The following is a 27,051-nucleotide window of genomic DNA, read 5'->3' as shown; positions in this document are numbered from 1 at the left end:
GAGTCTGAATACATTGGCATGTATTTTCAACATATGGCATTGTTGCTTTTTAAAAAATTACAATAACAATACATGTTCACTGTTGAAAATTAGATAAGTGTAAAATAGCACATAGGAAAAAAATAAAAATCACCTGTGTATCTTATGTCTACCGTTAACATTTGGTTATTTCGTTTTAGTCCGTTTTCTGTGCATGCATTATATGTATAACAAAAACGGGATTACATTCTGCCCAATGATTTGTAGACTGCTTTTTTAAAAAACATAATCGTGAACGTCTTCTCACCATTAAATATGTCTCTGCATCATTATGTTTAATGGCTGTGGGTAAGTGTCACATGGAGGTACCCTAAATTATTTAGCCATTCCCTTATTGTTGGGCACATATGTTGTTCCCAGTTTTTGCTTTTATAAATAAGGTGCTATACGCTTCCTTTCAGATAAGTTGTGTTCACCTTCCTGATTATTTCCTTGTTCTAGATTTGTGGAGGTGGCATTGCTGGATCAAAGGGCACGTGCATTTTTAAGCCGTTTTCAGTATTTTCAGAAGATTGTGTCAGTTTACACTCCCACCAAATGGCATAAGAGGGCCTCTTTTCTGCACATCTTCACCAGTAGTGGGAATTATCATTAAGAAAAATCTTCGCCAAGTTAATAGGCAAAAAATGGCATCTCAATTTAATTTGCATTTCTTTGATTACAAGAGCAGTTGAACATCTTTTCCTATTGGCCATTTTTACATTGTGGCTTCATGTGTTCACACACACATCCATTCAGTAGCTCCTTTGCATCTGTGTGTCTCCTGCAAGGCGGGGCGGGGCCCTCCAGTATAGAGGGGCAGTGAAGGGAGGACACTGGTTAAGAGCAGGGGCCCTGGACCACTTATTCTCTCACTTTGGGACCTCGGGCAAGTAACCATGCCTCTGAGCCTTGTTTGCTCCATCTGTAAATAGGGATGTAATAGCTGTCACCCAGGCTGCTTTGGAAGATCGAATAGGATGTGGTTAAGCCCTTAGCTGGATTCCAGCATGGATGGTAGTTGCTGTTGAGCTGGGAACAGCACATCCTGAGGCCCAGACGAGTGAGCTGGCTTCCGTGCCACCTGGCATCATCCGGGTGGTGCAGCCCCCACCGCACACTCCCACAAAGTGGTTTTACTGTGGGGCAGGGGCCCAGAGGACAGGCCCTGGGCCAGGATCACTGTTGAGTGCTTTCAGGCTCCTCCCTGCCACCCCTGACCTGAGTTTCCTCACTCATGACCTGGGGACAAGGATTTCAGCCCTGTCCTCCCTCCTCTTGATATCTGCCCCAGCAGGAGCCATCTGCCCTGCCCTGGCATTTGGGAGGTGGCTCAAGGGCCAGACTGGCTCCCGCCCCAGAGGGCATCTCTCAGGCTCTCATATTAAGGGAAAGAGAGTCCCCCCCAAAGCCCCTCCGCCCCAGTTTTGGGCCTTGCTCTCTCCCCAGGTCCTCTGTGGGTGCTCTCTTTTCCCCACCACTGCCTTGGGCAGCTCTATCTTTTAAAAGGTTGAGGGAGATGAGGATGGTCTTGCAGGGCCTGAGGTGAGGGGGATACGGATTTGCAAGGGGTCTGTCCATCTGGAGGGGCCTTCTTGGATGAGGGTTTTTCCAGCAGGGGTCTGGGGTACGTTTGTGCTTCTGGATGTAGAGGGTGTCTGATGAGGCTGGGGAGAGTGGGACCCCTACCCATGCTCCCAACCCAGTTGGGGTGGAGCTGTGGGCTGAATGAGCCCCTCCTGCTCCTGAAACATGGCACCCGGAAGATGAAATGCTGACTTACCATGTTGCTCTGTGTAACCTTGACCGGCCCTGGGCTTGGCAGAAAGGAGTGGAATGGGAGGCCTGAAAAGTGCCGGGGGACAGGGCCAGAGGAAAGCAGCCCAGCCCCACCCTGCCAGGCCTCCCGTGCTGGTCAGGAAAGCTGGGTTTGTGTAGGAATGGGGTGAAAGGATGGTTTGACTCTATCTATTGGCTGGGGCCAAAAGAGAACCCGGGCCATTCCCTGGAGGAGGACTGGGGTGAGGATGAAGCTGTCTTGGGGGCTGGGAAGAAGAGTTGAGTCCCTTACCCGCATCACACAGTGCATGTAGCTCACCGCATGCTGGGCTCTTCAGGGAAGTGTCTGGGGGCTCCCTGGGTGACTTGGCTCCGGTAAGGGGTTGCTGCATCCCCAAAAGGGAGCCCAGGCCTGCAAGTCTGTCCCAAGCTCCCTGCCCTGCTTTGCTCTGTGCCAGGCCCTGCTCGCTCTTCTCACACCCAGCCCCGCTGCAGCCCCTGGGAGCACCCCACACCACTCCCATGTCATGGCCTTTGCACCCAGCTCCCTGGGTAGGACTGCCACTCCCGGTGAGTTCCGACTGCCTTGTGATGCCCAGCTGGCTGCCTCACCGCCCCCTATGCCCGGACTGGGTACAGGGTGGGGGTGCCTGGCACAGGCTGGCTGGGGGTGAGCCGCCCAGCGTTCCTGTCTGAGTGGTAATTGAAGCCATTAGCGCGCCAGCCTCTCCCTCGCCTGAGTAATGGCAGGAGAAGCTCTTCTCACAACGCACTCTTGAGGCTGAATCACTCCCCCTCCAACCCGCCCGCTGCCGACACTGAGACAGGGAATCTGACATTTTCCCTTGCGAGGGAGGGGGAGCGGAGGGGGAGGGGAGGCAAGCCTTGCTTCTTGGCCTTTCCCTCCAGGAGGAGGGGGGTAGGAGGGTCTTGGAGCTCAGTCTGGAGGTTATGGATCTGCCTGGGCCAGTGGGTTCCTTGTCCCTTGTCCCTTCTTTGTTACACAAGGGTCCTGGCAATACAGTGGTCAGGAAGGCCCCGGAGAGGGCCAGAAAGCAGAGATGTGGGCAGGGCACTGGTGGCTGGCGCAGGTTCTGGAAGGGCCAAGAAGGAGGAGGAGGAGGGAAAGGAGAGGAGGGAGGGAGGAGACGGAAGGGAGGAGGAAGAAGGCCAAGGAGCAGGGATGAGCTGTTTCTGACTTTGTCCTGAGGGCCTGACTCTGCGGGCTCCAAGTGCAAGAGGCAGCATTTGCCCTGTGGTCATGGGTACAGCGGAGTGCACCGTGTGTGGTGTGAGTGCCCTGCGTGCCGTCTGTAAGGCAGTATGTGCATGAGGTATGTGGTGTGGTGTTACAGCTTTACGGGCTGTGTGTGTCTTTCAGGTTGCAGGGGTGTGCGTCCAACTCTGTGTGTGCTCGTGTGTACGTGCATCAGGCAGTGTGTGTGTGGGGTGTGGTGTATACAGCAGGTGGTATAACTCATGCAGTGTGTACTTCAGACTGTGTTTATGTGAGGTGTGGCCTATACAGCAGGTAGTGTGCACCTTCTGGGCTGTGTGTACAGCTGGGTGGTGGAGGGAGGTGTACAGCAAGCAGTCTGGGCTGAGTGTGTGCAGCCAGTCTGGTGCTGTGGGAGGCCGGAGATGCTGTCTCTGGGCTCACTGTCTCTAGGACCCATAGGATCTCTGCTCAGAGCTGTTGGTCAGCCAGGACAGCTGGACAGAGGTGAACGTGGGACAGAGTGGCCAGGCTGAGGTGTTCTCAGTGCCTCTGAGAACCGCACCGCAGCAGCTCCTCTGCAGCCCCGCCCAAAGGGAGGGGGCGCCAGATAGGGATTCTGCCTGGCCCTTGGGACTCTGTCCTCTTCTTACCCTCTCACCACCAAGCCCAGGCTCCCTTTCCCCTGTTCCCACCTTGCCTTGGTGTCTGCTGACTGACTGGGACCAAACCACTTGGGACACTCAGGCCCAGGAATCCAGGTGCCCACATGGAGTGCCTGATCTTGCCTACTTTGTTCAGGATAGGCTTGGGGGTGGGGGGCAGCTGTCAGGCATGTGGGTAGTGGCTGGTATGGGGGGCAGTCAGTACTGGGCCTGGACCCTGGGTTCTACAGTACTTCTGACTCTGGCTGGCTTTGGGACCTGTGGGATGATGGCCCTCTTGAACCCCATCCACCCAGCCCCACACACAGTCCCTTTGGAAACAGCCCCAGGGACACAAGGGCTGATGAGCAGCCTATGACCCCGTCCTGCAATCTCCTGCGCTGGTTGGACCTGGAGCAGTGCCAGCACAGGAGCTTATGTTTTCAGGGTGGGTGGGTGTTTTCTCACCCTGCCCCACCACCCTCCCTGCCCTTGGCGGGGGAGTTTGGGTAAAGGGTACCCAGAGGCAGAGGATGACTCCCTAAGGGGCAGGATGAGCCTCTTTTCTGTTGCCTGCACACATGTCTGGGTAATAGGCACGTTTTGAGGAAGCTGGGCCTGTTACCTCCCTGATTTGCATCCACAGAAGACATAGAAAGGGCCTCAGCACCTAGAGCCCTGGCCAGCTTCTGCCCTCCCCTCACAGCTGAGGCATAATCTAAGTGCTTCTTGCCCAGTGACTATGGTGTCTGTCACCTGTCCTTCCACCCCACATCGTGACCATCATCACATTTGGGTCCATGCAGATATGTGGTTGCAGCCATTTCCTGGAGTGTTCTGGGCCCCGAGCATGAGGGTGGGAGAGGTCAGTAGATAGCCATTGCCAGGGGGTCATGAGGGTCAGACTTCGGATTTCTTAGTACCTGGGGTCCCCCATTTGTTTCTAGTTCTGATCTGCCTTCAAGGGTCCAAGTGGACTTCCTTCTGAGTGGGTCCTCCTGTAGGGTGGGCAGTATGCCTGCCTCTCCTATTAGCCACAGACACTGGACACCTCCCCTGTGCCCAGCCTGCTCCCCTGCCCCTGTAGTCACAGACGCTTACAAGGCCCCGCTGTGTTCATGCTCCCCTCCCCTCCCCCCTCCCCCGCAGCCTCAGGACCACAGTGGAGCCAGCAGCGCTGGAAACAGTTAGCCAAGTTGAAGGTTTTAAATGCCCCTGTGTGTGCGCATTCTCCATCCTTGGTGAGGTGCCCCCTCCCTCTGGTTACCAGGGGAAAGAGGATTTGAATCAGAGGAGTGAGATGATAAAATGTATGCTTCAGAAAGGTCCCTGGGGGTGCAGAGTTGGGTACAGGGAGACCAGTGAGATGTTGGGGCAGCACTACAACCCAGGTGTGAGCTGACAGTGGCCCAAGCCCAGGGAGTGGGTAGGGGAGGAAGGGAGACTTGGTTACAAGCAGTTCTGAAAGAGTGGTGGCCTGCCTGGCCAGCTATCTGGGGGACCGGGGAGGTGGGAGACTCAGGGTAGATGGCAGTGATGTTTTCTACCGTTCAGCCGTGGAAGGAGGACCTGGTTTGAGGGGCATGTTGATGAGTCCTGTTAGAAATCTGTTGTATCAGGTGTGTGCAGGCATCCGGCGGGGTGTCAAGGAGGCCTTGTTCATATTTGCCTGGCACTCCATGGGACATCTGAAGGTAGAGTTTTGAGAGCCAAGAAATGACAAATCTGGGAGCCAGAGCCAAGAGGGGAGGAAGAGGGCCCTAATGGAGCCCCAGAAGATGGAGCCAGAAGATGCCAGCTCTTCATGTTGAGAGAGGAGTTTGCATAGGAATCTGGTGAGGAGGTGCCTGGGAGGTAGGGATGAGTACAGGGAAGTCAAGAGCAAAGAGTACCTGAAGGAGCAGGGAGTGGTCAGCAGGGAGGGGTGCTGTTGAGAGGTGAGGCAAGATGACTGCTGAGACGTGCCCTTTGGACTTAGCTGCGTGGAGTCATGGTTGACCTTGGTGAACACCCTGGCAGGAAGCCATGGGGTGGCAGCTGGGCTGCAGGGACCTGAGGAGTGAGTGGGAGGCTCTCGGTGGTCTGGAATGATTGGGCCTGAACCTAGGGGGTGGGGGAGGGTAAAGGGATCAAAAGAACCTTCCTGGAGCAGGACTGAGGTGGGGAACCTCAAGAAGAGAGTCCCTTGTGGGTCAGGGCCTGGAAGCTGGAACGAGGGTAGGGATGGCCCGTGGATTCACTTGGGTGTGTGCGGCTGAGAGGCCTCAGCGACCAGGTTGAGTAGGGCTGTACGAGGCGCCGGGGAAGCCCTGAAGGTGGGGCCAGGAGGGGGAGGCCCGGCTGCTCGGCTGTTCTTGGCTAGCTGGCTGTTCTCGGCTAGCTGGCGCTGCCGCTGCCGACAGGCCCCAAACAGCTCAAATTCAAAAACAAAACAGGCTTTTAAGATGCCAAGTTTGATGAAATCTGAGTGCTGGAAGAGGTGGGAGTTTTCGCTCAGAAAAAGCTGAAAATCAAGACTGAAAGCTGCGAAGGGAGCCCAAGGCTCCTCAGGCTCCCCTTACTGCCTGGAAGCCTGGGGGCGGGGCAGGGCTCTCGGGGAGCGTGTGGGAGCCTGCAGGTCTGGGGAGCCCTTCCCACTTGTCCCTCACCTTGTTCAGGATGGAGCTGCCTCAGGGACAGGGCCTGAGGTGGCCTTATTTTCCTTAGAGTGCAGGAGGGCTGGGGAATCAGCAGCCCCCCGCTACCCTCGAGGACCTCTCATGCGTCTCTGCACGTCTGGGGTTCCCGGCTCTGTCCCTGCGTGCGTCTCCAGGGACACGTGTCTCAGCATGCGTGCATCTCTGCATGTCTCCACATGTGTGTTTCCGCATCTCTGCGTGCAGTGCCGCTGGATTTGCTTGCATGAGTCTGTCTCCACAGGTGCTTGTCACTGCAGGTGCCCTTCCACACGCACATGTAGGTTTCTATTTTTGCACCTGTCTCTTTTTCCATGTAGATCTGTGTGTCCCTGGTTGTGCATGTATCTAGGTGTCTGCATTCGGAGGCAAGAGTGAGGCCAGGCCCAACACTCACACACAGGGGAGGAAGGGGTCAGGCCTCCAGACGGTGCCACCCCAGGGAGCCTGTGTATGTGTGTGCTGCCTGTGTGTGCCTCCATGCACACAGAGACGCCAGGAAGCTGGGTAAACACGGGTGAGAAGTTCGTGCTGACAGACGGTGCTGCCTGCTCCGGGACCCCGCAAGGCATCTCCATCTGTCTGCTTCCCTGATGCAGCCCCCTCCCTCTAGCCCAGACTCTGCCTCAGGCGTCCCAGGCTGAGCTGGACAAAGAGACCTGTGTGTGCCGTGTAGGGGCCTCAGCAGCTCCTTCCCCCAGTCATTGCAGCAGCCTAGGCTGATCCCCTGTCCACCCCCACCCCAGCCTCATCCATCTGGCCTTAGCTCCAACCAGCCTCACCTTCCTGCTGTCTCCCCACCCTCCCACAGCCCTTACTCAGGCAGTTCCCCAGAAAGCTCTTCCTGCCTCTCAAGCTCAAGTGTTTCCTATTTTTGCATCTCCCTCCTCCTCCAGGAAGCCACCAAGATAGCAGGTGAGCTGTGGATTTGAGATGATCCAGCTCTACTGTTGCTGTGGGACCTCAGCCAAGCTCTTGCCTTAGGCTTTCAACACTGACCTCCCCATTCCACCAGCTACCCACCTCCCCCACCCCCCCAACAACCTGTCATCTTCCTTGGCCCAGTGGCGATAGCAGGGAAGGAGGAGTCAGGTCTCCCACTGCAGTAGCATCTAAAGACCAGCGCAGTTCAGTGCAGGAACCATTCATGCACATTGTGTGTACTGCCTGCAGGTATAGATCTGTGCGGGCAGACCCGCAGAATGTGTGCGCCCTACACGTGCATGCAGGCAGAATTCACAAACAGCTGTATGGACTCAGGCTGCCTAGTACCTGTGAGGCCCCCTAAAGTCCCCCTGGGTTTCTTTCCATCGCCGGGACCCTTATATCGAAGGATGGATGGACCTGAGAGACACAAACACTGCGAAAGCTGGGCACTGAGTTTGAGAGGCAGGTGTAGAGACCTCCCCTCGCTGTGCACAAATAGAGGCCCCCCAGCTACGGGTCGGTTGAGCGGGAAGGAAGCCAGGCACCCCAGAGCTGGGGAGCAGGTCCTGGGAAGGGGCGCAGCGACTCCACCCAGGCGGGGGGGAGGGGCGGGAGAGGCGGCAGCGGCTCTGACCGCGGATGCGCGCCCGCGTGGACACGGCATGCGCAGCCTTCCGCTGCCACGCCGGTTCTCTGACGTTGCCATGGTTACCGGGCGGCCTGAAGCGGGGAGGGGCGCTTCCGCGCCTGGCGCTCCGCAGCCCCTCCGCCCGCGGGACGGGCTTTGAGTGGACTCGGCTTGACTCGCACATTCGGGTGTTGCAACGTGGGTGCGTGTCCACGGGTGGCCAAGGGAAGGGGACAGTCAGGTTCATTTTGCGGTAAATAAAAACGCTGCGGCGTGTGTTAAGGGGTCTGCTGTGGAGCCGCGGAACCCCGAAACCGAGCCGGCAGAGGGTGTGGTATGAGAGCCGGTTGGTGGCTGGCTCCCCAAGGGCCGCCCCAGCTCTCCCGGAGCCCTGGGCCCCAACCTTGTCAGGTGTTGGGTCCCATCACCTGGTCTCATCGCAGCCTCACCTCTGACTTAACCCTGTGACCTTGGGCAGGTTCGAAGGTCTCTCTACGCCCCCATTGCCTTTTATACCTTACATAGTTTTGGTAAAGATTAAATCATTTTGCAGAGTGTTTTAACTCGGTACCTGAAACTAGTAAATGCTCCGTAAATCTAATCTTTATCCCTCCTATCTGGGTCTCTATTTTCCCGGTTGTTGATGGGTTTGGAGTGATCATGTGACATCAGCCTGAGGAATTTGCCCCGTCCTTTGCCTGAGTGTTTCAGGCTACAGTGGCCCCAGTTCCTGTGGTTCCTGGAGGAGGTGAAGGGGATAAATGTGACAGTCTGATGGTGGGTCAGTTACACCAGCTTGCCTAGTGCTCAGCCCGGCCAGACACACATGGGCATGGGTAAATGTCTGCTGTCCTTGGCGATGTTTGAATGTGCTGGAGCGTTCTCCCCACCCCCACCCCACCCCCTGCTGAGCATAGACGGAAGAGCCAGCAGCAGGTCACTCCCGAGGGGCTGGAGTCCTCCTGTGAGACACGCTTCCCCTCCCCGAGGTGCAGAATTGCAGCTTTCTGCGTTGTGCTTGGAAGCTTAGTTGGCACAAGGGACTGGCTTTTGGGTCCCGCTGTTTTATGGACAGCTCTTCACACATGCCGATTTTAGGCTCTGGCAGCAGTGCCTGAGGGATGATCTGAGCCAAGGACGGAGCCATTGAGGGCGCGATAATTGAGGGAGGAAAATTAATTGTCCTTAATTTGGCATAAATCCCAAAGACCTTCCCTGTGCTAGGAATTCAGAGTAGACTCCCAGGTGTCTACTTCTTCCCTTCCCCTTAGCCAGCACCTGTGGGTAGAGATGGGGGCCAGCTGACTCCTGGGTCCTAACTCTGGCAGGCCCAGCCCCCTTTTCCTCCGTTGCTCAGGGGGCTGAGCAGATAGGATTGAGGTCTGGGAGGAACTTCACTGGTGCCCTGGTGGACCAGGATGGCTCCAGCAGCCCTGAGTGTCTCCCAGCTGTTGGGGAGAGCAGGGAGGGTGGAAGTGGAATCCTGGGCCTCCAGCCCTGCCTTGGCCTTCCTCTAAGAGCAAATGACAGCAGGGCCAGAGGTGTTCCCCTGCGTGGTGCATCCCAAGTCCTGCTTCATTTCCATCCTCCCTTTTCTTGTCAATGTTTAACATTTTCCTTTTAAAACTCAGAGCTAAAAGTGAGGACGCTGTGGGATCATATTTACAGCAGAGGAGATGCTGGTTCATGTCTGGAATTTTTAGGGCTGCAGGTGGGGAAGTGTTCTGCCAGCTACTGGAAGAAGCTGGGGAGGCAAGGCCTGCTGGGAGTCCTACTGCTCTCCAGCCCAAGACCCTCCTCTCCTGACAGGGCCACAGTTCCTTCGGGATGCTCCAGGTAGAGCACCCCCTGGGAGGTGGCAAGAGAGATAGAGGAATGTCTTGCCCCTGCCTGTTGGAGCTCTTCCAGCTTCCTCTCCTGCCTGCCCACCAGCTAGCCCCCCTGGGTCTCTGAGAGTCTCAGGGAGGACCAGTCCGGCCAGCTTTCACTTTCTTCCCTGCTGAGGATGCCACGTGCCTTTTCCCTGCACAGGAGTCTGGCCTCAGCAAATGTCCACCCCACCTCTTGTGCTGGGCCTGCGGGGGGGAAGGGGAGCAGTGCTAGTCTCTTGGTCTCCCCCACCATGGAGCCCCACTCCCAGGCCAGGACACTGCCACAGGACACTTCCCCCACAGAGTCTGCCTGGCAGCCACACTGTGAAGAGGCTCTGCCGAATTCTCACACTCATTCTGTGGTTTGCTCCTGGCAGGGAGGTCGTCTTACCAACCCAGGATGGGAAAGGGGGCCCCAGGCCCAAGTCTTGGTACTTGTCTCCCCCAGTGGCCCAGCCTTTGCTAGTTATAATAATAATGTCAGCTAATATTCATTGGGTGTAGATTCCTCGTCAGACACTCTCCAGCACTTTATGTGCATCATCCAATGTGGTCTTCACAATGGCTTTACAGGTGGGCACTTGAACAGATAAAAATGGATACCTGGAGAGGGTTAGTAACACCCCCAGGTCACAGAGCTGGTTAGTGGTGGAGGTGGGAGCCCCACTTGGTCTGCACTGGTCCAGAGCCTCTGCTCCAGCCCCTGGTGCCTCCAAGGGTAGGAAGTGAGCAGCTTTGCTCCCCAGCCCCTCATGGCTGATGCAGGAGTCCATGTGCAGAGAGTAGGGGTGTACTGCTGAGATCTGCTTCTGCTGCTCCCATGGAAGTGCCTCCATGAGCCACCAACCCCTTGCAATTTGGGAGAGGCACCCAGGGAGGAGTTTTGCCTCCCTCATCAAATTTTGGTGTCCTCCAAGGACATTAAAAAAAAATCTCTTTTGTCTCCACATACACAGACATGGTCCCTAGGCCTGACTGTAGCCTCCAGGGTCAGGGCTGAGTGAGGGAGGAGGGTCGGGATTGGGACCAGGGGTCCAGGATGGGTCATTTATAGGGCAGGAGGTGCCCAGAGTCCAGGCCAGAACCTAGACTGTGACATGGGGCCCTGCCAAGCAGTGGAGCTGAAGGCTGGATGCAGGCAGTGGAGGGGACGCAGCACATGCAGACGGGGGAGTGGGGACTGAGCAGCAAGGGGAGCCTTTGGGCTGAGTCGTGGCTATTGATGCCACTGCATGAGCTGTGGACACCACAGCCCTTTCTGCTGTGGCCTGTAGAGCTTCAATCCTCTTTTTCCCAGGGCCAGAGAGATGAGTGCTCATGTCTACAATCTGAGGCACTGCTTCTCAGACCTGGAAACTCCCTGACAGGGCAGGATGGACCCCCCCCCCCCACAGCCCCCTGGCTCTGCGAAGGACAGACCTGGGCAGTGGGGCTCAGGACTCTGGTTCCTTACCTCAAGGTGGGCTCCATGCTTAAAAGTCAGGGAAGAGAAGAGTCTTGAGGGTCCCAGCCATCCTGGGAGTTAGAGGGTGGTCCTGGAGGGCAGGCAGTGCGAGCCCTGACGTGCACACCTGCTCTTTTTCTGCAGAGGAACAGCTGCCCTCCGGGTTCCCCACCATCGACATGGGGCCTCAGCTGAAGGTGGTGGAGAAGGCACGCACAGCCACCATGTTGTGTGCAGCAGGTGGGAATCCAGACCCTGAGATCTCTTGGTTCAAGGACTTCCTCCCTGTGGACCCCACCACGAGCAATGGCCGCATCAAGCAGCTGCGTTCAGGTGAGCAGAGGGCGAGGGTCAAGGGGCCGTGCAGACTTCAGGAAAGGCATCCATCCAGCCAGAAACAGCACAGCCTTCCCTTTTGGGCCCAGGGGCCTGGGAGCCGCAGGAGACCTCAGCCTGGGCCTGGCCTTCCAGGGCTGAGCAGAGGTTGCCTGGTGGGTGGGCCAGATCTTGCTATTGGCCCACCCGGCCTGCTGGGGAAGAGAGGTTGGCAGCGAGGGCTGGTCATCAACGATTCTTACACGTTCCTGGCTTTGTCAGACTCCGGACTTCAGTCCACCTCTTCTCTGTGAGGCACGAGTGTCATCCCCAGCCTGGTGTTGGGCTCTGTGAAGGTGCTCTGGACATGCATCCTCCTCCTTCCCTGGGGCCTGGCCTGAGAGGGGGCCTGGATGATGATCTCTTTGCTTCTCCAGATAGCAGGGAAAGAGGCCAAAGATGCCTGATTCATCAGGCTTCAAAAGGCTGGACCTCAGAGGCTTGGAGCAGGGGGACATGCTGCCATCCTTCGGCCACCAGAGCCACCTGTCTCCTCTGGATGTCTCAACCGAGCCAGCTTGGAGCCCTGTGAGCAAGGATGCCGCCGTGAGCAGGCAGGAGGTGTCGCCCCATCGATCGATCTGCCTGTGAGGCTCCCGCCAGGATCATTGATTCAGTTTTTGTGGGAACGTAACAGGCGGGAAAGGAGCCTTGGAATCAGCTTAGCTGCAGTTCTGCATCTGCCACCTGCATAGGCTGGACGGATAGACCTTGGTCCAGAAGCCCTCCTGCTAGCTGTGGGATGGTGGGCCCAGGCAGGATGGCCAGCACTGGCCAGAGCCCCAGCTGCCCATCAGCTGTGATGTCAACACCACAAAGGAGGACATGACTCTGCCCCTCTCAGGACCCTGCAGGCAGCAGAGGTGCACCACCACTCCCTGGGGTGCCAGCCTCTTCTCACCAACTCCCACCAGGTGGGCGCCTCCCGTGGTGCCCAAGGGAGGAGGAAGAGATGAGCTGCCCAGCAGAGCGGGATTCTGACTCCAGCCACGGCCGCCTGAGACAACCCACGAAGTGTTAGCTCATTTAATTTAATTAAAACTCAACAAGATGGAGGCAGCTGTAGCGCAGTTAATTAAAACAGCCATAATCAAGGCAGGAAACAGTCCGCCAGCGTTTGCGGCCGCTGCCCAGCACGGCACAGCGGCCGCCACGGTTCGGCCCCTCTGTGTTTCCCCACAGCCCCCAGGCAGGCTCCCCTAGCAGCCAGATGGTCCTCCCTACAGGCCTGGCCTCCACCTGAACAGCGTGAAGCCAGTGGTAGCAGTTCTGGGAAGGCACGCTGTCTCGAGCGTTCCTTCGTTAAGTATTTATGTTGTGCCTTCCCTGTGCCAGGCCTGGTGCCACTCATTCACCACCCTGGGAGTCCGCTCCGGCCCAGGGCTCCACTAGGCGCTGCTCCACCTCGGCCTCCTCGGCCGACGCCCCTCCCTCCTCTCAGCCACTCTCTGCATGTCTCCCTGGCTTCCCTCTTGCTCCTCTGAGTGCCCTTTCGCTGCCGGGCAGCCTCTTCTGCTCGTTCTTCCAGCCAGGGAGCCCGCAAACCCTGCCCTTGTCCCATGGACAGAGCCCTTCCCCGGGCCAGCCCACCCACTCCTATAGCTTCAAGTACCAGCTCCATGCCTGCAACTCGCAGTTCTATCTCTCTGACCCAAATACCTTGCTGGGGCTCTAGACTAAAATCCCATCTTCCTTCTGGGTGTCACCCTGATGAAGATGTGTGGTAACTTCCTTCCCAAACAGTTGTGCCCTTCTCCCACTGACCCTCTCTCTGTGAGTGGCAGCCCCTCTAACCCGAAATATAGGACACACCCCAAATCCTCCTCTATTTAAGGAACCCCCAAATCCTCTTGATCCGTCACCCACGTGGCTCTCAAGTTGGTCCCCTTATCTCCATCTGCCTCCTCGGCCGTATCCCAGGTCAATAAACACTGCTCTCTCTGCCTCCAGGCTCTCCTGTCTAATCCATCCTGCAGCACTGGCAGCATTTTCTGCCTGTGCGCTCTGTGCTCTGATGACCTCAGTAGCATCTTGCTGCCTCCACGGTCAGGTGCATGCCCCTGAACAAGGCACACAGAACCCTTCTTGCTCTGCCCTAGCTTACATCTCCAGCTCTATCTCATCAGGTCCCAGCTGCATCACTTACTAGCTCTGTGGCCTCACTTAAGTTACTTAACTTTTTTGCGCTTCAGTTTTCTGATCTTTAAAAAGGAGTTACTGTGAGGATTAAGCAAGACAATGGCAATGAGAGCTTTAGTTGACTGGTGTATGATGAGGGCTCTGTGAATCGGGCTCTTCGCAGCTCCAGCCACTCTCCAACTTGCACTGAGCCCCTTGACCACATCCTTACCCTCCACTCACAGTCACTAGAATGTGAAGCTCCCCCTTCTCTACCTAAGGCCCACTCCTTCAGGACTCATCCTGCTTTATACTATCACCGTCTGGCTCCAGCTCTCCTCACTTAGGCTGGGCACCCTGCAGGAAGGGCCTCGGGCTGGCTCCCCTCTGTGAGGGCCCCTTCAGCACCAGCTATAGGACGGGTATCTCTGAGCCCTTGCTGATGCATGATTCCCTGAACCTGACCTTTGGGCCCTGTCCTTGCAGACTAACGTCCATTCCCCCTGCTTCTCAGGTCCAGGGAAGACTTCCTTATTTGATCTTTCCTGCCCCATAGGAGCTGTGACCTCAGTGCATTGGACTCAAGGTCTAGCTCCTGCGATAGCACCTGACGGCCCTTAATCATCCCCGCTCTACAGTAAAGGACAGGGCTCCCTCCGTCACTACCTGACCGTGGCCCCTGACCGTTGACCCCTAAATGGCTTTTACCATTTAGGAAGGTGCTGGAGCAGTTCCATGTGCATTTGACAGGGGCATCCCTGATGGAGAGGACTCGAGCCCCCGAACACTCGGCTTTACAGGGGCTTCACGGTTTGCGCATCACCAGCAGTTTACCAAGTGCTTTCTTGCCTTTGGTCGCGCTTGAGTCTCCTGCAACCCTGAGAAGTGGGACAGGCTGTGATCATCATGCCTTCTTTCCAGCTGAGTTAGGGAGTTACCCAGGGTCACTTGGAGATCTGAGGCCAGGGAGCTCCCCTGGGATGTCACCCAGGGGCCTTCTACTATCATATCCACCAAACCTGGAAGTTTCTAGGGCACCAGAGCACCAGAGCCCGTCCTCTCTGTACCTTAGGCCCTCCCTGACTGGTACCCAGAACTCTCAGGCATCCGTGGGCTGAGCTCCAACAGGTGTCACCACAGCATGGCCCCTGGAACAGGAGCTGGAGAGGACGGCTGTCTCGGGACCCCTGCTCAACAGACGCTTTATTCCCCAAAGTGACGTGACCTTCTCCCACAACCTGAGCATCTTGGAGGATTTGATCTTGAGACCCAGTGTGGGCCCTGGAGGAGTGGGCACAGTTTGGGGAGAGACGAAATTAGTCAAGAGCACACAGCATCGCCGGAGAAGTGAACGGGGCTGACCTCCCAGTGGGGTTCTTAGCTGCTGCTGTTGGCCCCGAGCTCAGCCACCTCCCCCTTGTCTGCTCATCCCAGCACCTGATGTGCACGCTGCCATCCCCATCACCATGGAGGACCACCTGACACAGCTGTCCACGTGCTCATCCAGAGACACCTGGCTGTGGGAAGTGGCCCGCTGCCCCAGCGGATGGGACTCAGAGGGACGTGCAGGGCGGGCTCCATGGTGGGCCTGAGCCTGCAGCCCCCACTCCATCCCACCATCAGCCAGTCTGCCAGGAGGGTGCACTGTCAATGGCAGACCCTTTCGTCTGAGCACTCGGCCAGTGCAGGTTCCAAGGGACCCTGTTATCTCCTACAGCCATCTCAGGAAATGGAAAAGGCAAGTTCTTCTTGCGATTTAGTGGGGAAACGACTGTTCTGAGAGGCCCAGAGACTCATCACACAGCAGGCTAGGTTTCGGAGGGGCTGAGGTCCCAGCTCCGGAGCATCTACTTACACTACCACCCCTCCCTTTCCTGGGTCAGGCCTGGACCGTATGGGGTAGATGAGCGGTGTCAACTTTTTGATCTCAGGACCTCTGAGGACCTCCAAGAGCTTTTGTTTGTGTGGGTTTTATCTATCAATACTTGGCATATTATTAAGACTGAGACAATTTAAATATTTTTAATCCACTTTAAAATAATTTTAAAATTCATTCATGTTAAGATAAACAACTTTTTTAATGAAAAATAATTACATTTTGTAAATCAAAAGTGTTTAGTGAGAGGAGTGGCCCTGTTTTACAATTTTACAAATCTCTATAATCTGGAGTTTAATACAGAACAGCTGGATTTTCATATCTGCTTCTGCGTTTGGTCTATTGCAACATCACACGTCCTGAAGCCTGTGGAAAACTCCACTGTATGTTTGTTCATGAAAGGACAAGAGTGAAAAAGGCAAAAAGTTTCTTACTATTATGAAAATGCTTTTGACCTTGTGGACCTCTGAAAGGGCCTCAGGGGCCCTGAAGGTCAGGTACGGCTCTTGGAGGATCACCGTGACGATGATTCTTCCTAGACAGTCTCTGCACGCCTCACACAGCCCAGGCACCAGCAACCACCTTTACCTTCTCTCCAGCTGCTCTGTCTGCAGGAGGCGGCCTGGTCTGGTGGAAGGCTGCAAGCGAAACCTGGTTCGTTCCTGCCATCTCCCTTACAAAGCTGTGTGACCTTGGGCTTTGAGCAGGTCACTTAATGTTCCTCAGCCTGTTTCCTCATTCTTGCTGAGGTGGATAACTCCCCCGGGTGGATTTGCCAGGTTCACTGAGAGTGATCACTGTTTCCCAGCATACATCCCTCCCCCAGAAGGTGAAGGGTGGACAGGGCTGACCTGGTCCTGCCCATGGCCCGTCAGTCCTCTGGATGGGGCAGTGGTAGAAGAGGGGTCCCTGCTGGGAAGAGGCCTGTCCAGACTTCACAATAGCCCCAAATCAGGCATTTGGAGGGTGAACGTCTGGCCCTCCTGGCTGCTGATTCCCAGGGTTACAAGGCATCAAACAGGCGAGGGTCGACAGGGGGCACTGGCCTCTGGCTCTCACCAATCAGGTCCGGGGGACTCTGTGGTCACTCAGTTTTTTAGCAAGGTTGAGTGGCGTTACAGGGGGCCTGCCACTGGGTCGGGTCGTGTGTAGGGGGCTGGTGTGTGTGTTTGTGGGAGTGCTGGGCTGGTGATTGCCTGAGGTGAGCCTCCTTCTAGCCATTTCTTCTGTTGCTTCAACTCCCTGCTTTGCTTTGGTAAGTGCTCTGTTCAGAAATCCTACTCACCTGTGGAATCTGGGGGTCCCTGCAGGGTGGGGTTGTTACCTCCTCTCTTCCTCTTCCCTCTCTGTGACCTGAGCCAGTGTGTGTGGGGTCTGCAGGAGCCCTGACTCAGCATCCTCACTCCCGTCACCCCTAGCCCTGCTCACCCAGCCGCACTCCCCCTCCTCAGAGCAGTGCCAGTGACGTGGGAACACAACTTTGCCTACACTCAGCCTGGTGCTTGCTCACAGATCACCTGCTGTGGCTGAAGCCAGGCCTCAGTTTCTCCGTGTATTTAAGGCCCTCTCTCGTGTCTTATTTTATCTGATTTGGCTTTTTGTAGCTTTCCTTCCTTTTGTACTAATGCTTCTCTCTGATCTTATTTGCATTCAAATTACCTCGCCAGGTGGTTCACCAATCAGAGGTAAGAATGCTGTCCGTGCATCCTGCCACACCACGCCTCGCCACTGCCGTCACCACCACTCCATCCCGTCCAGTCCAGTCCGTCACCTCCCCCATCCCCATCCCGACCTCTCCAGCGTCCTCATCTCCAGCTCCAGCCCCTTCAACACCACCGGCCACCACACACATCCACTCTCAGTCATCCCCTCCTGTGGACTCATCCATTGCAAGTCTGGATTGTGGAGCTACTTGGCTGATCCCTGCAGTGGGGCTGGATAGCCCCACGGAAGGGGCTGTGTTGACTCCTGCAGGGAAGCCAAGCCCGGGTTCCCCAGGCTGGTGGGAGATGGAAAGTCTTCCCATGAGGTGAGGGAGCATGACCCAGCCTTGCCTTTCCTCTCGAGAACCTCCTTTGTCTTGGGGCTTTCAGTTATTACTAATTCCTCCTTAACATCCTGGCCCTGGATCCTCCTGTAAATCCCTCAGCCCAGCAAGCACTAGGAGGAACATGCAGTTAAGACTTGAGTATAGAGGCTAGGATAACAACAGAAATAAACAGGGTCCTAGGTAACCAGACCCCCTGACCTATTAGCCCCAGCTGCTTTCATGCAGCAGGACCCTGCAGCCTGGGGTTCAAAGCCCAGACTGGACTCACAGATCCAGGTTCAAGTCTGACCCACCTCCAGTGTGACCTTCAAAAACTTGATTTCTCTTTCAGAAGTCTGTTTCCTCCCTTTCCAATTGCAGCCAGGGCCCCACCTCATGAAGTCTGGAGGATTAGGGGAGAGGAAGAGGATTTGGGCACTGCCTGGCCCAGAGCAGACATCCTGTAAATTGGTCGCTTCCGTATGATTTTATTAACATCATTTTCTCTCCACCTCTTAGTATCCTTGGGCACATCTCCACCCTCAGAGTTCGGGGCCAGGCTGCTCTCGGAACAGAAGATGGGGCTGGGAGGAGCAGCTGCTTCCCTGTGGGGCACCTTGTCCTTCACCCCACGAGGACAGGACTCACCCTCCGGGTTCCCCGCCCATCCTTTCAGCCTTCGCTGTCTCTTCAGTGCCCCCACTGTTGGGTCTTGGTGTTGATTCCAGATTTGGGGGTTTCTGTGTGCAGTAGACTTGGGGTCTGTGTTGGGTCCCCTGACCAGTCCTGGCTCTCAATGCAGGAGAGCCTCCTTCTCCAGCAAGGGTCCCACCCAGGTACTGCTTTCTGTCTCCGCCTGTGGCACCAGCTGCCAGGTCTCCTACTCCCAGCAAAGCTGACCTTAGTGTGGCCCACCTCCCCTCTGCCAGGGTTCTGACCCCACCCCTCCTGCTTGAATGAACATTTTCTGTAACAACGCCCATCCATCCCATAAACATGACCTGTTGGGTGCCCATCAAGGCTGTGCTCACTGGAGATGGGTATTTGGCACGTGCCCTGGGCCCTCATGCTCCCTGGTGCTGGTGGGGAGGGCTGAGGCCAGAACCACAGGGCAGGCCAGCCCTTTTTCCCTGTTATCAGGGTCAAGCCTGGGCATCCCTCTCCCCCACTCCCAGCTCCCAGCCTCTTGGTTGTTCATGGCCCCTCCTGCTGCCCTGGGTCTGGATGGTGGAAGAGGCGTGTCAGGCAGTGGAGGGGCCGTAGCTCAGACCCTCGGTGGCCCTCTCCTGGGGCCTGGGCCTGAAAGCGTGGCCTAGAACTCTTCCTGTGGCTCCTGTCCAGTCTGGTCAGGTGGGGTTGGGCAGTTCTGTCTGTGTCCTGTGTGGGTGTGACCATCAGCCAGCCTGGGCTCTGGGAGGGGTAGGTCTGTGCAGGTGGTGGTTTGCTGTCAGGCTGTGTCCTGTGGGGTTATTAACTGTCCGTTGGACCGTCCTGTGTGGGTGTGATTGTCAGCTTGTTCCAGGGGGCGGGGTGTTGCCTGTGCCTCCGGGTGTTCCTGTCACAGACGGCTTGCCCAGTGTGTGCTCACCAGCAGTGTTTTCAAGTGTTTATTGCCAGGGCTAGGGGTGGCCAAGTCGACTGGTCTCACCCCTATCCCCTACTCCTCACCTTGGCCCACCCGACCTGGACCTGTCAGGACTGGCCCAGGACCCTTCCCTCCACCCTCTGTGAGGGTCCTTTTCAGCACCTCCCCACCCAGTCCCAGCTCCTGTCTGTCAGTTCGCGGCCAGAGCAGCCCCTCAGGGCGCTGGCCGAGTGGGAGCTGCAGCCTCCATTAGCCTCCTGAATTATGCAGGAGCCATGGTGGGTCGAAGCACTTTAGCAGGACAGGGCTGAGGAGAGGAGCCGGAATGGGTGGGGCTGGCAGGCTGGGGGGTGGTGGGAGGGGAGAATGGTGCCGTGAGCAGAGGCTGCTGGGCACCAGGCCCCAGGGCCAGGCCTTCCTTCCTGTGGGGTTCTGGTGGGTGGCAGTTTCAGGCCTTGCCCGATGAGGGTGTTGCCTACTTGTGGATCCCAGGCCAGCAGGTCTACTGTCTGCTCCCCCAACGCCTGGCTCACGATGCTCCAGTGGGGATGCTCATTGGCAAACCGGTTCCAGTACTGGCCAGAGCTGGACACTCAGTGGAATTGGAGGATGGGGTAGAGCCCCTGGCCGAGTGGACAGGCCCGACTGGACTGCAGGCAGGGTGGGACTGTGCTGCAGAGTGCGACCTTGGTTCTGGGCAGGAGGTGTCTAGGCTTGTCAGGGAGAGCTTCCTGGAAGCAGCGCTGGTGCCCAGGTGTGGCCCTGATATCTGCAACTCTGGTCAACAGGAGCCACAGATGCTGTAGAGAACCCTCCTCGTGTTTCGGGCCTGACTGCTGTCTTTGTGTCCCCGCAGGTGCCTTGCAGATTGAGAGCAGTGAGGAGTCGGACCAAGGCAAGTACGAGTGTGTGGCGACCAACTCCGCAGGCACGCGCTACTCGGCCCCTGCCAACCTGTATGTGCGAGGTAAGGACTCGGGCGGCGCCCAGCCGTCTCCGTGGACCTGAGTGGCCCCTGCCGGGACTGCTGCCTGGAGCCTTGGTGTGGACTTCCAGGGCTGCCACGGGCCTCGTCTCTCCTTTCTGCCTCTTTCTGTAGCAGCCCTAGCAGCGGCAGCAGCTCCCACCGGGCAAGCTCCTGACATCCGCCCCGACTTTGCCTTCCTCCTCGCAGGCCCTTTGGGAAGCAGCCACTCTTGGGAGCATTTGTATCTCTTATAGGTCCTGCCTCGTGGGCCCAGAGCCCCACAGGAGTCTAGAGCCTTCTGAGCAGACTGTGTGTGTGTGTGTGTGTGTGTGTGTGTGTGTGTGTGTTTTAGCAGGCACGCACGTTTGTGTGTGAACATGTGCACACCTGCAGGGTGGGCTCCGGGCCAGGTGCACCTGCCCTCTGACGAGGTTTGCCTGGGGCCTTCCTGGAGGAGGAGCCAGCTGTGCTTTGTCATCAGCCAGGACCGTTGTGTGAGGGGTCAGGCTCAGGCAGCTTTGAGCCCCTACAGGTGAGCACCTACTGTGTTTTAGGTGTTCTTGCTGGGACTAAGTGGATCACATTCTTTCACAAGTCCAGGTACCCGGTAGAGAGGATCTGAGGACTGTTTTGACGTGTCTAGTTTCTGTTACGCTCACAGCCCAACAGGGACCAAAGCCGGCCACCTGCCCCTTCCTGAGAACACCCTGGGTCTTGTATGCATGTTGCCCCTCCCACCCTCACCATCCCCCAACCTAGCTCTCCTGCACATATGGGCGTCATCAAAAGTGAAACTGCCTCCACTCAGGGGATCTGTCAAGGAAAGTGTCTGCAGCTTCCTTGCAGTGATGATTTCATCACGCTAAGTGCTTAGTGCAGCTTCGCAATGTTATCTCCCTGTCCACCCAGAACCACTCATGGGGCAGCTGATGGCAGTGGTCTGTCCCGCTCTTCAGGGCCACATGGTCAGACAGAGCAGAGAGAGTTAGGCCATCACCTGTGTGCTTATGGAGGGGCTGCACTGTGTTAGGGCACAGGATCCCAAAAAGCCACACCAGCCCTTTTGATGATGGGCAGATTGTGCTTTAGAGACAGTGGCTGATGCTTCATTGGAACTGGGGGCATGGGATGCGAGGTCCCTATTGGCCTACTTCTCAGGTGTCCTGCTCTTCGAGGCTCACCTGAACTGACCGGGGACCTATCTTAAGGAACAGCATCCGGGCATGGAGGCCAGGACCCTGAGAGTCGCCCAAATGGCCAAGACCAATGTTGTAAATTGCACAGCCTTCCCCCGAATCTGCTCTGGGGCAGAGCTGCTGACCAGTGTACAGGGACCTGATGAGCCCACTCTAGGGGAGCAGCCAGAATGACTCTTGTCAACCACTTGCGGCCTCCCATCCAGGACCATTCCGACTGCTGTGTAGTCCTGACCGAGCACTTCTTCCAGAGGATCATAAGCTTGAGAGTGCAGGTCCTGGGCCTCAGCAACAAAGTCCTTCACTGCATGTGGCTGCACCAGGGAGAGGAGAGGCCCCGCAGAGCCGCTGTGAATCCCAAGCAGGCTGCGCGGGCGTGGTTGTGTGGGCACAGTTCCTGGGGCGGAGCTGCCCGAGGCCATACCGAGGCAGGAGAAGGCCCTGGCCCAAAGTGGATGGACTGTGTATTGTCGTCTTGGCTGGGCAGTGTCCTCTGCAGTGGCCCAGAGGCAGGACAGTGGGTCTCTTTGAGATGAGCTGAGCTCAGCTGCTGTAGCTGGTGGCTCAGGTGCTGACCAATAAGCTGTTACCTCCAGCCCATGACCTCCCTGTTTATGGGGACTCCACTGTCCGCACATGGTGGGCTCAGGCAGGAACCTGACTGTCTCCTGCCATGGCCCACCCTGCACCCCTACCAGGGTTCCTGAACTGCCTTCCTGTCCTGTTTCCACAGGTCTTTTGGGCGGGGAACATGGGGATTCCTTTAGTTCTAGCCCCACTTGCCAGGGACCCTAAAGCAGAGTGTCCCAACCTGGTTTCAGTTGTTTCTCCCTCTCTCTGACATGCATACACGTTCCTGTGGGCCCTGGTGTCTAAGGGCCAGTCCTAAGTCTCTGTCCCCGGGACCTGCCCTGTAACCAGGCCCCACCTGAATCTCCACCTGTCCTGCTTTGCAGAGCTCAGCATGCCCCATAGCCCCAGGTCAGGGCCTACTGACTGGACTTGCAGACACCTAGAAAGCCCTGCTGCTAGACCCTGGCCTCTGCTGTCCGCCCCTCCTCACAGTCCTGGAAAAGCAGCGCTGAGGGCCCATCAGCCCCAACTCCTCTGGGATAGCCTCTGCTGCACTGGCCACCAGCTTTGTATCTTAAGTGCTGCTTGTGGGCAGGCCACCCATGGAAATACCTCCCAGGGCCAACCTGTCTACTAGCCTGGGCCCACTACCTCCCCACAGAGCAACTGCAAGTCTTCCTTCCAGAGCAGGCACCTGTAACCCTCTGGGTTGGTGGGAGGTCCCCCCGGGCTCCAACCGTCAGGAACTCAGCATCCAGGTCAGTGTGGACTCCAGCCCTGGGTTTCTCAGCCTCAGCACTATTGACATTTGGGGCTGATAACCCTTAGCTCTGTGGGCTTTCCTGTGCATTGTAGGGTGTTTGGCAGCACCCCGGCCCCCTAGATGTCAGTAGCATCCTCTAGTCAGGACAACTCACAGTGTCTCCAGACCTTGCCCAGTGTCACCTGGGGGAATCCCCCCAACCCCTCTTTATAAACACTGATCTGGATGGACAGCCTCCTGCTGGCCATCATTCCATCCCTGACTCTCTTCTGCCATGTCCACAGGACCTGGGGCCCTGTCTCCCCCTTGGATCTTGCTTCAATGTCCACCTCACATCCCTCCTCTGTCCCCCAGATTTAGGGCTCCCACTTTCTGTCTGAGATCTGTGGTCACTGCACTTCATTGGACCACGTGTGTAAAGCTCCCTGCCCGGCGCAGGGCGCACAGAAAGTGTTTGGTGGTCAGTAGCCTCTGCTGCTGTCGAGGTAGCACTGCTGGGACTGCATCACCCAGTTACGGCTGACTTTGCTCCCAGTCTTCTGCAGCTCCACCCACCGTCTGGCAGGCCCAGGCATGCTGGATGGCCCAGCCCCTCTCCAGGCCCTCTCCAGCTGACTCCCTCCCCTAGTGACTCACTCTCTCCTTCCATCCACAGCGTCTCTCTTCTCCAGCTCTTAGGATGCACAGCTGCCAGGGACCAGGGCGGGGCCATGCCTTCCACAGAGCCGGCCCTACCTGCCCCCACCTTCCCCCTTCTCTGCAGGGACCTGGCCACTGGGCCACGGCTGTCTCTAACAGGGCCATGTCCTCCCAGCCTTTCTTCCCACAGGCTCCCAAACCAGCTCCTCACACTCTGGTGCCACACAGAGTGGGGCTTCCTCAAGGTGGCGGGGTTCTAGTGGCCTGTGTGCCTTGGTGGGTTTGTGGGCTGGGTGGGCCCTGACCCCAGAGCCCAGCCCACTGGGTCCATCTGAGCTGTGGGGTGTGCGTGAGGCATAGGGGCCTGCCTGTGCCCTACTCCCACCCTTTCCTCTCCTACCCTTGGCTCCCGGCACCGGCCAGCGGGACCCAGCCCTGTCCACCATGTCCTCCATGAGTCCTGAGTCTTTTGTGAGCGGCGTGGTCCGCGCGCACCTGCGAGCACGTGTGTGTGCGTGGGGCACAAGAGTCTTGTCTCATTTCTGTGCTGTGTGGGCAGATGAAGGTTGGCCTGTTTTTACTCTCTCTGTGTTTCTCCTTGTCTTTTTTTTATTCCCTCCTCATCTTCATCGCACTCTGCCATCAACCCAAACTCTCATCTCTCAGATCAGCGAGAAGGTTGGTCCTTTTCACTTCTTATCCATCTACAGTTCGCCCATCGATGGGATGCTCCTGTCAGTAGGGACCAGCGGGCTCCGTCAGCCCCTCGGGCTCCCCCCAGTCAGGCCTGCCTGCCCACCAGGCTCTGCGCTCCGTTGTTTGGGCCGGCATGCGGGCAGGACCAGGGGTGGGTGGGCAGGCCTCCCTGCCCCGCATGTTTCTGCTGCTTGGGTTCCTGACACCCCACGTGTCTGCATGACCCCTTAGCTGGGCTCCCCTGCTGCAGAGGTCGGGTGGGCATGGTGCACGGCATGAGACGGGCCCCGCCTTTGTGCCCAGGCCAGGCCAGCTGTCTGCTCCAGGTGGAGCTCAGGAGAGGTTGTGGGCGCAGTGAGAGCCGCAGTGCTTTATGTGCTCCCGTGGGGTCTTCCACAACCTGCACTCATGTAAAATCCACGTTTGCCCAAGCTCGGCTGAAACCAGTGGGAAGATGAAGGGAAAAGGCTAGCCTAGAATGAGCTCACCCCTCAAGATCCTGCAACACAGGGTGAAAGTTCTACAGGGTCTGCCCTGTCCTTGAGCCCCCTTACCTCAAGCCGGATGGGACCCTGTTCTGCCTACTGAGCTTAGTGTCCGAGACACTAGGTGGTTGGCATCATCTTGGCTCATGGAGGAAGTGTTCTGTTGACTTGTCTTTTTCCTCTCGGACCAGATCCAAATGAAGGTCTTCTCACCTGCCCCAGGCCCCTCTCTCTGCCTGAGGCTCCCAGACAGCTGGCATTTCCTCAGCCCCATGCTGGGCATTCAGACCAGGAGCTCACACCTGACTGACGGGTCAACTGCAGCTTAGCGAGGCCCACACAGGAGTCTAGGAGAGGCCCTGGCCTAGCTGCAGGTTGGGGAGGGCTTCCTGGAGACTCTGCACCAGCCCATTCCAGAGCAGTCTCACCCCCTCAGGGCTACACCCCTACCCTCAATCCTGGGACCAGTAGCAGGGGCCAGTGGGCCTATCTGTGTCACATGGTCTTAGTGGTCAGTGGAGCTCACCTGTGCGCTGGGCTTTGGGCTGAGCCCCAGGGAGCAGAGCTGGGCCACCTGGTCCCCTCTGCATCATCTCTGTGGTTTGAATTTCCTCCATGAGGGAGAGTGAGCCAGTCGGAGGAGGGCTGCGGCCTCAGCTCAGATATCAGCTCTGAGCATCCATCCATATGCACTCCTGAGCTTGGGGGCATTTCACTTATACCATTTCGCTGACCCAGCAGATCTGCCAAGTTCAGAAAACAGTCATCAGCAGAGAGCCCAGCCTGCAGCCGCCTCCCCCTGGGCCCCTTCCCCCACCCTCCTGGTCCCTTGTCCCTTGGGTTCCTGACACCCCACGTGTCTGCATGACCCCTTCTGTGGTCCCACCAAAAATAAGCATGTACACAAATATTTAATGGGAAGGCAGAAATGAGCTTCTAAATATTCCGGGGGGGATTTGCCGGGCTGGTAATTTGTTTGGCGCTGATAATTACATCTTACATTTTTCCAGCTTTACTTAAAACTGTGCTCCAAGTGTGCCGGCATTTAATTACTGCTCTGCGGCAGCCACAAGGTTATTTATTAAAGAGTTATTTTATCTTGATACAGTAGATCCTGCCCCTTATCCCCTCCTTAATGTTGTGTTATTTTCATCGGAGAAATTTCCGGGAGTGAATGCAGATTGCGGGGCTGCCTCCCCCCTGCGATTAGGCTGTCACTCCACTGAATGCTGATGCCTCCAGGCGCCGCACCGCCCTATTATAGGGGGTTGTCAGCTCAAATAATTAGACTTAAAAGTTACAGCTGAAATATAATCCAGAAATGGCAAGGCCCTGTTTTGGAAATTGTCTATAAAATGTCAGCACTAAGGATGCACGGGAAACAGTAATAGACCAGCATTGTTGGAGCTCACGATTAGACCCTAAGTGCATTTTTCCCGACTCTGGTTTTCCCTTCCCTGCTGTTGCTTCTGTTAATAGACTGAGTCCAGGGAGGGTCCTCCCCCTTTCGGAGGCCTTGTGTCTGTGACAGCGGGAGGAGTGCGGTGGGGCTGCTGCTGGGAGGCACCTGCCACTCCGGTTCTTGGGATGGGGGTGGCTGTCCGGGCAGGTCCAGAGGGCACTCAGATCCCAAGAGGTAGTGTCTCGTTTCTGCTGCCCCCACCCTCTCTCTGTAGACCTGACTTCCCTCATGCTGTGGGGAAGATGAGACTGGGCTGCAGGAAACTGCCCTCCAGGCTCCTTGTGTGTGACTGAAGGCCAGTATCCTTGTGAAAGCATCAAGTGTGGTGTATGCCACCCAGGAGTCCTTGGGCTTGAGGCCCTTGCCTGGTGCTAGGGATGACCCTAAGGGTCATGTCTGACCTCTCACTCATCCTTAGCTCCTGGGGTTCTCCTTTCCACCTGTATCTAGGTGGAGAAGAAATAAAAATAAAAACAAAACTCTTCTGGATGTGTTCCCAAAGGGCCTTCATTTCCTGGCAGGGCCACAGAATACTTGTCCTAGGGGATGATTTGAGGTAAAACCAAGTCAGTTTTCTGTACTGCTTAGGTCCAAGGTTTATTGGCCAAGGACCTGCATCCTTTTCCTGGAGCTCTTGTTCTTATGTCCAGGGACCTGATTAGGTTCCAAGATTCTGCCAATGATCATGGTCAAGTTTGCCACCATGACCTCTGCTCTGGCACAGGCTCTTCAAGTCCCATCTTTATGCCGACTGGAGAATATCTTCTCCTGCCAACCTTGGCTAACCCAGAGGCCACTAAGCTTGAGAAGCTTCTTCATAGAACCTCTGGGTCTCTTTTTTTCAGCCCTGTGAGCCAGGACTAAAAAGGGCAAGAGCTTTTCAGCACACAATCCTCCTAGTACATGTATAAACTCTGGCACCTCACTTAAAATGTCAGTCTCCAGTCAGTTCCCTTGTCTGTAATTGGGAGGTGATACCATCCACAGCGTGGAAACCTTCAGCACATATTAGGTGATCACTTAAGAGTGATTTCCTTTCCCCAAGCCGATTTTGATGCACATGAATGAGGAGGAGATGGGGCAGC

The 27,051-nt window shown here is 56.7% G+C and overlaps 1 protein-coding gene across 9 annotated transcripts in view; it reads left to right on the top strand.

Moving 5' to 3' along the window:
- PTPRF (protein tyrosine phosphatase receptor type F) overlaps positions 1–27,051 on the top strand; it is a 143,357-nt gene that overhangs the window by 83,024 nt on the left and 33,282 nt on the right. For all 9 annotated transcript variants that reach the window (XM_045520198.2, XM_074376649.1, XM_074376655.1 and 6 more), the window contains 2 exons: positions 11,347–11,535; positions 20,042–20,152. In XM_045520198.2, the coding sequence (XP_045376154.2) occupies positions 11,347–11,535; positions 20,042–20,152 (300 nt within the window). The remainder of the gene's footprint in view (positions 1–11,346; positions 11,536–20,041; positions 20,153–27,051) is intronic.

This window comes from Camelus bactrianus, chromosome 13 (assembly GCF_048773025.1).
Source record: "Camelus bactrianus isolate YW-2024 breed Bactrian camel chromosome 13, ASM4877302v1, whole genome shotgun sequence".
In the NCBI taxonomy this organism is placed as follows: Eukaryota; Metazoa; Chordata; class Mammalia; order Artiodactyla; family Camelidae; genus Camelus; species Camelus bactrianus.
This window is presented reverse-complemented; position numbering and strand designations above follow the sequence as displayed.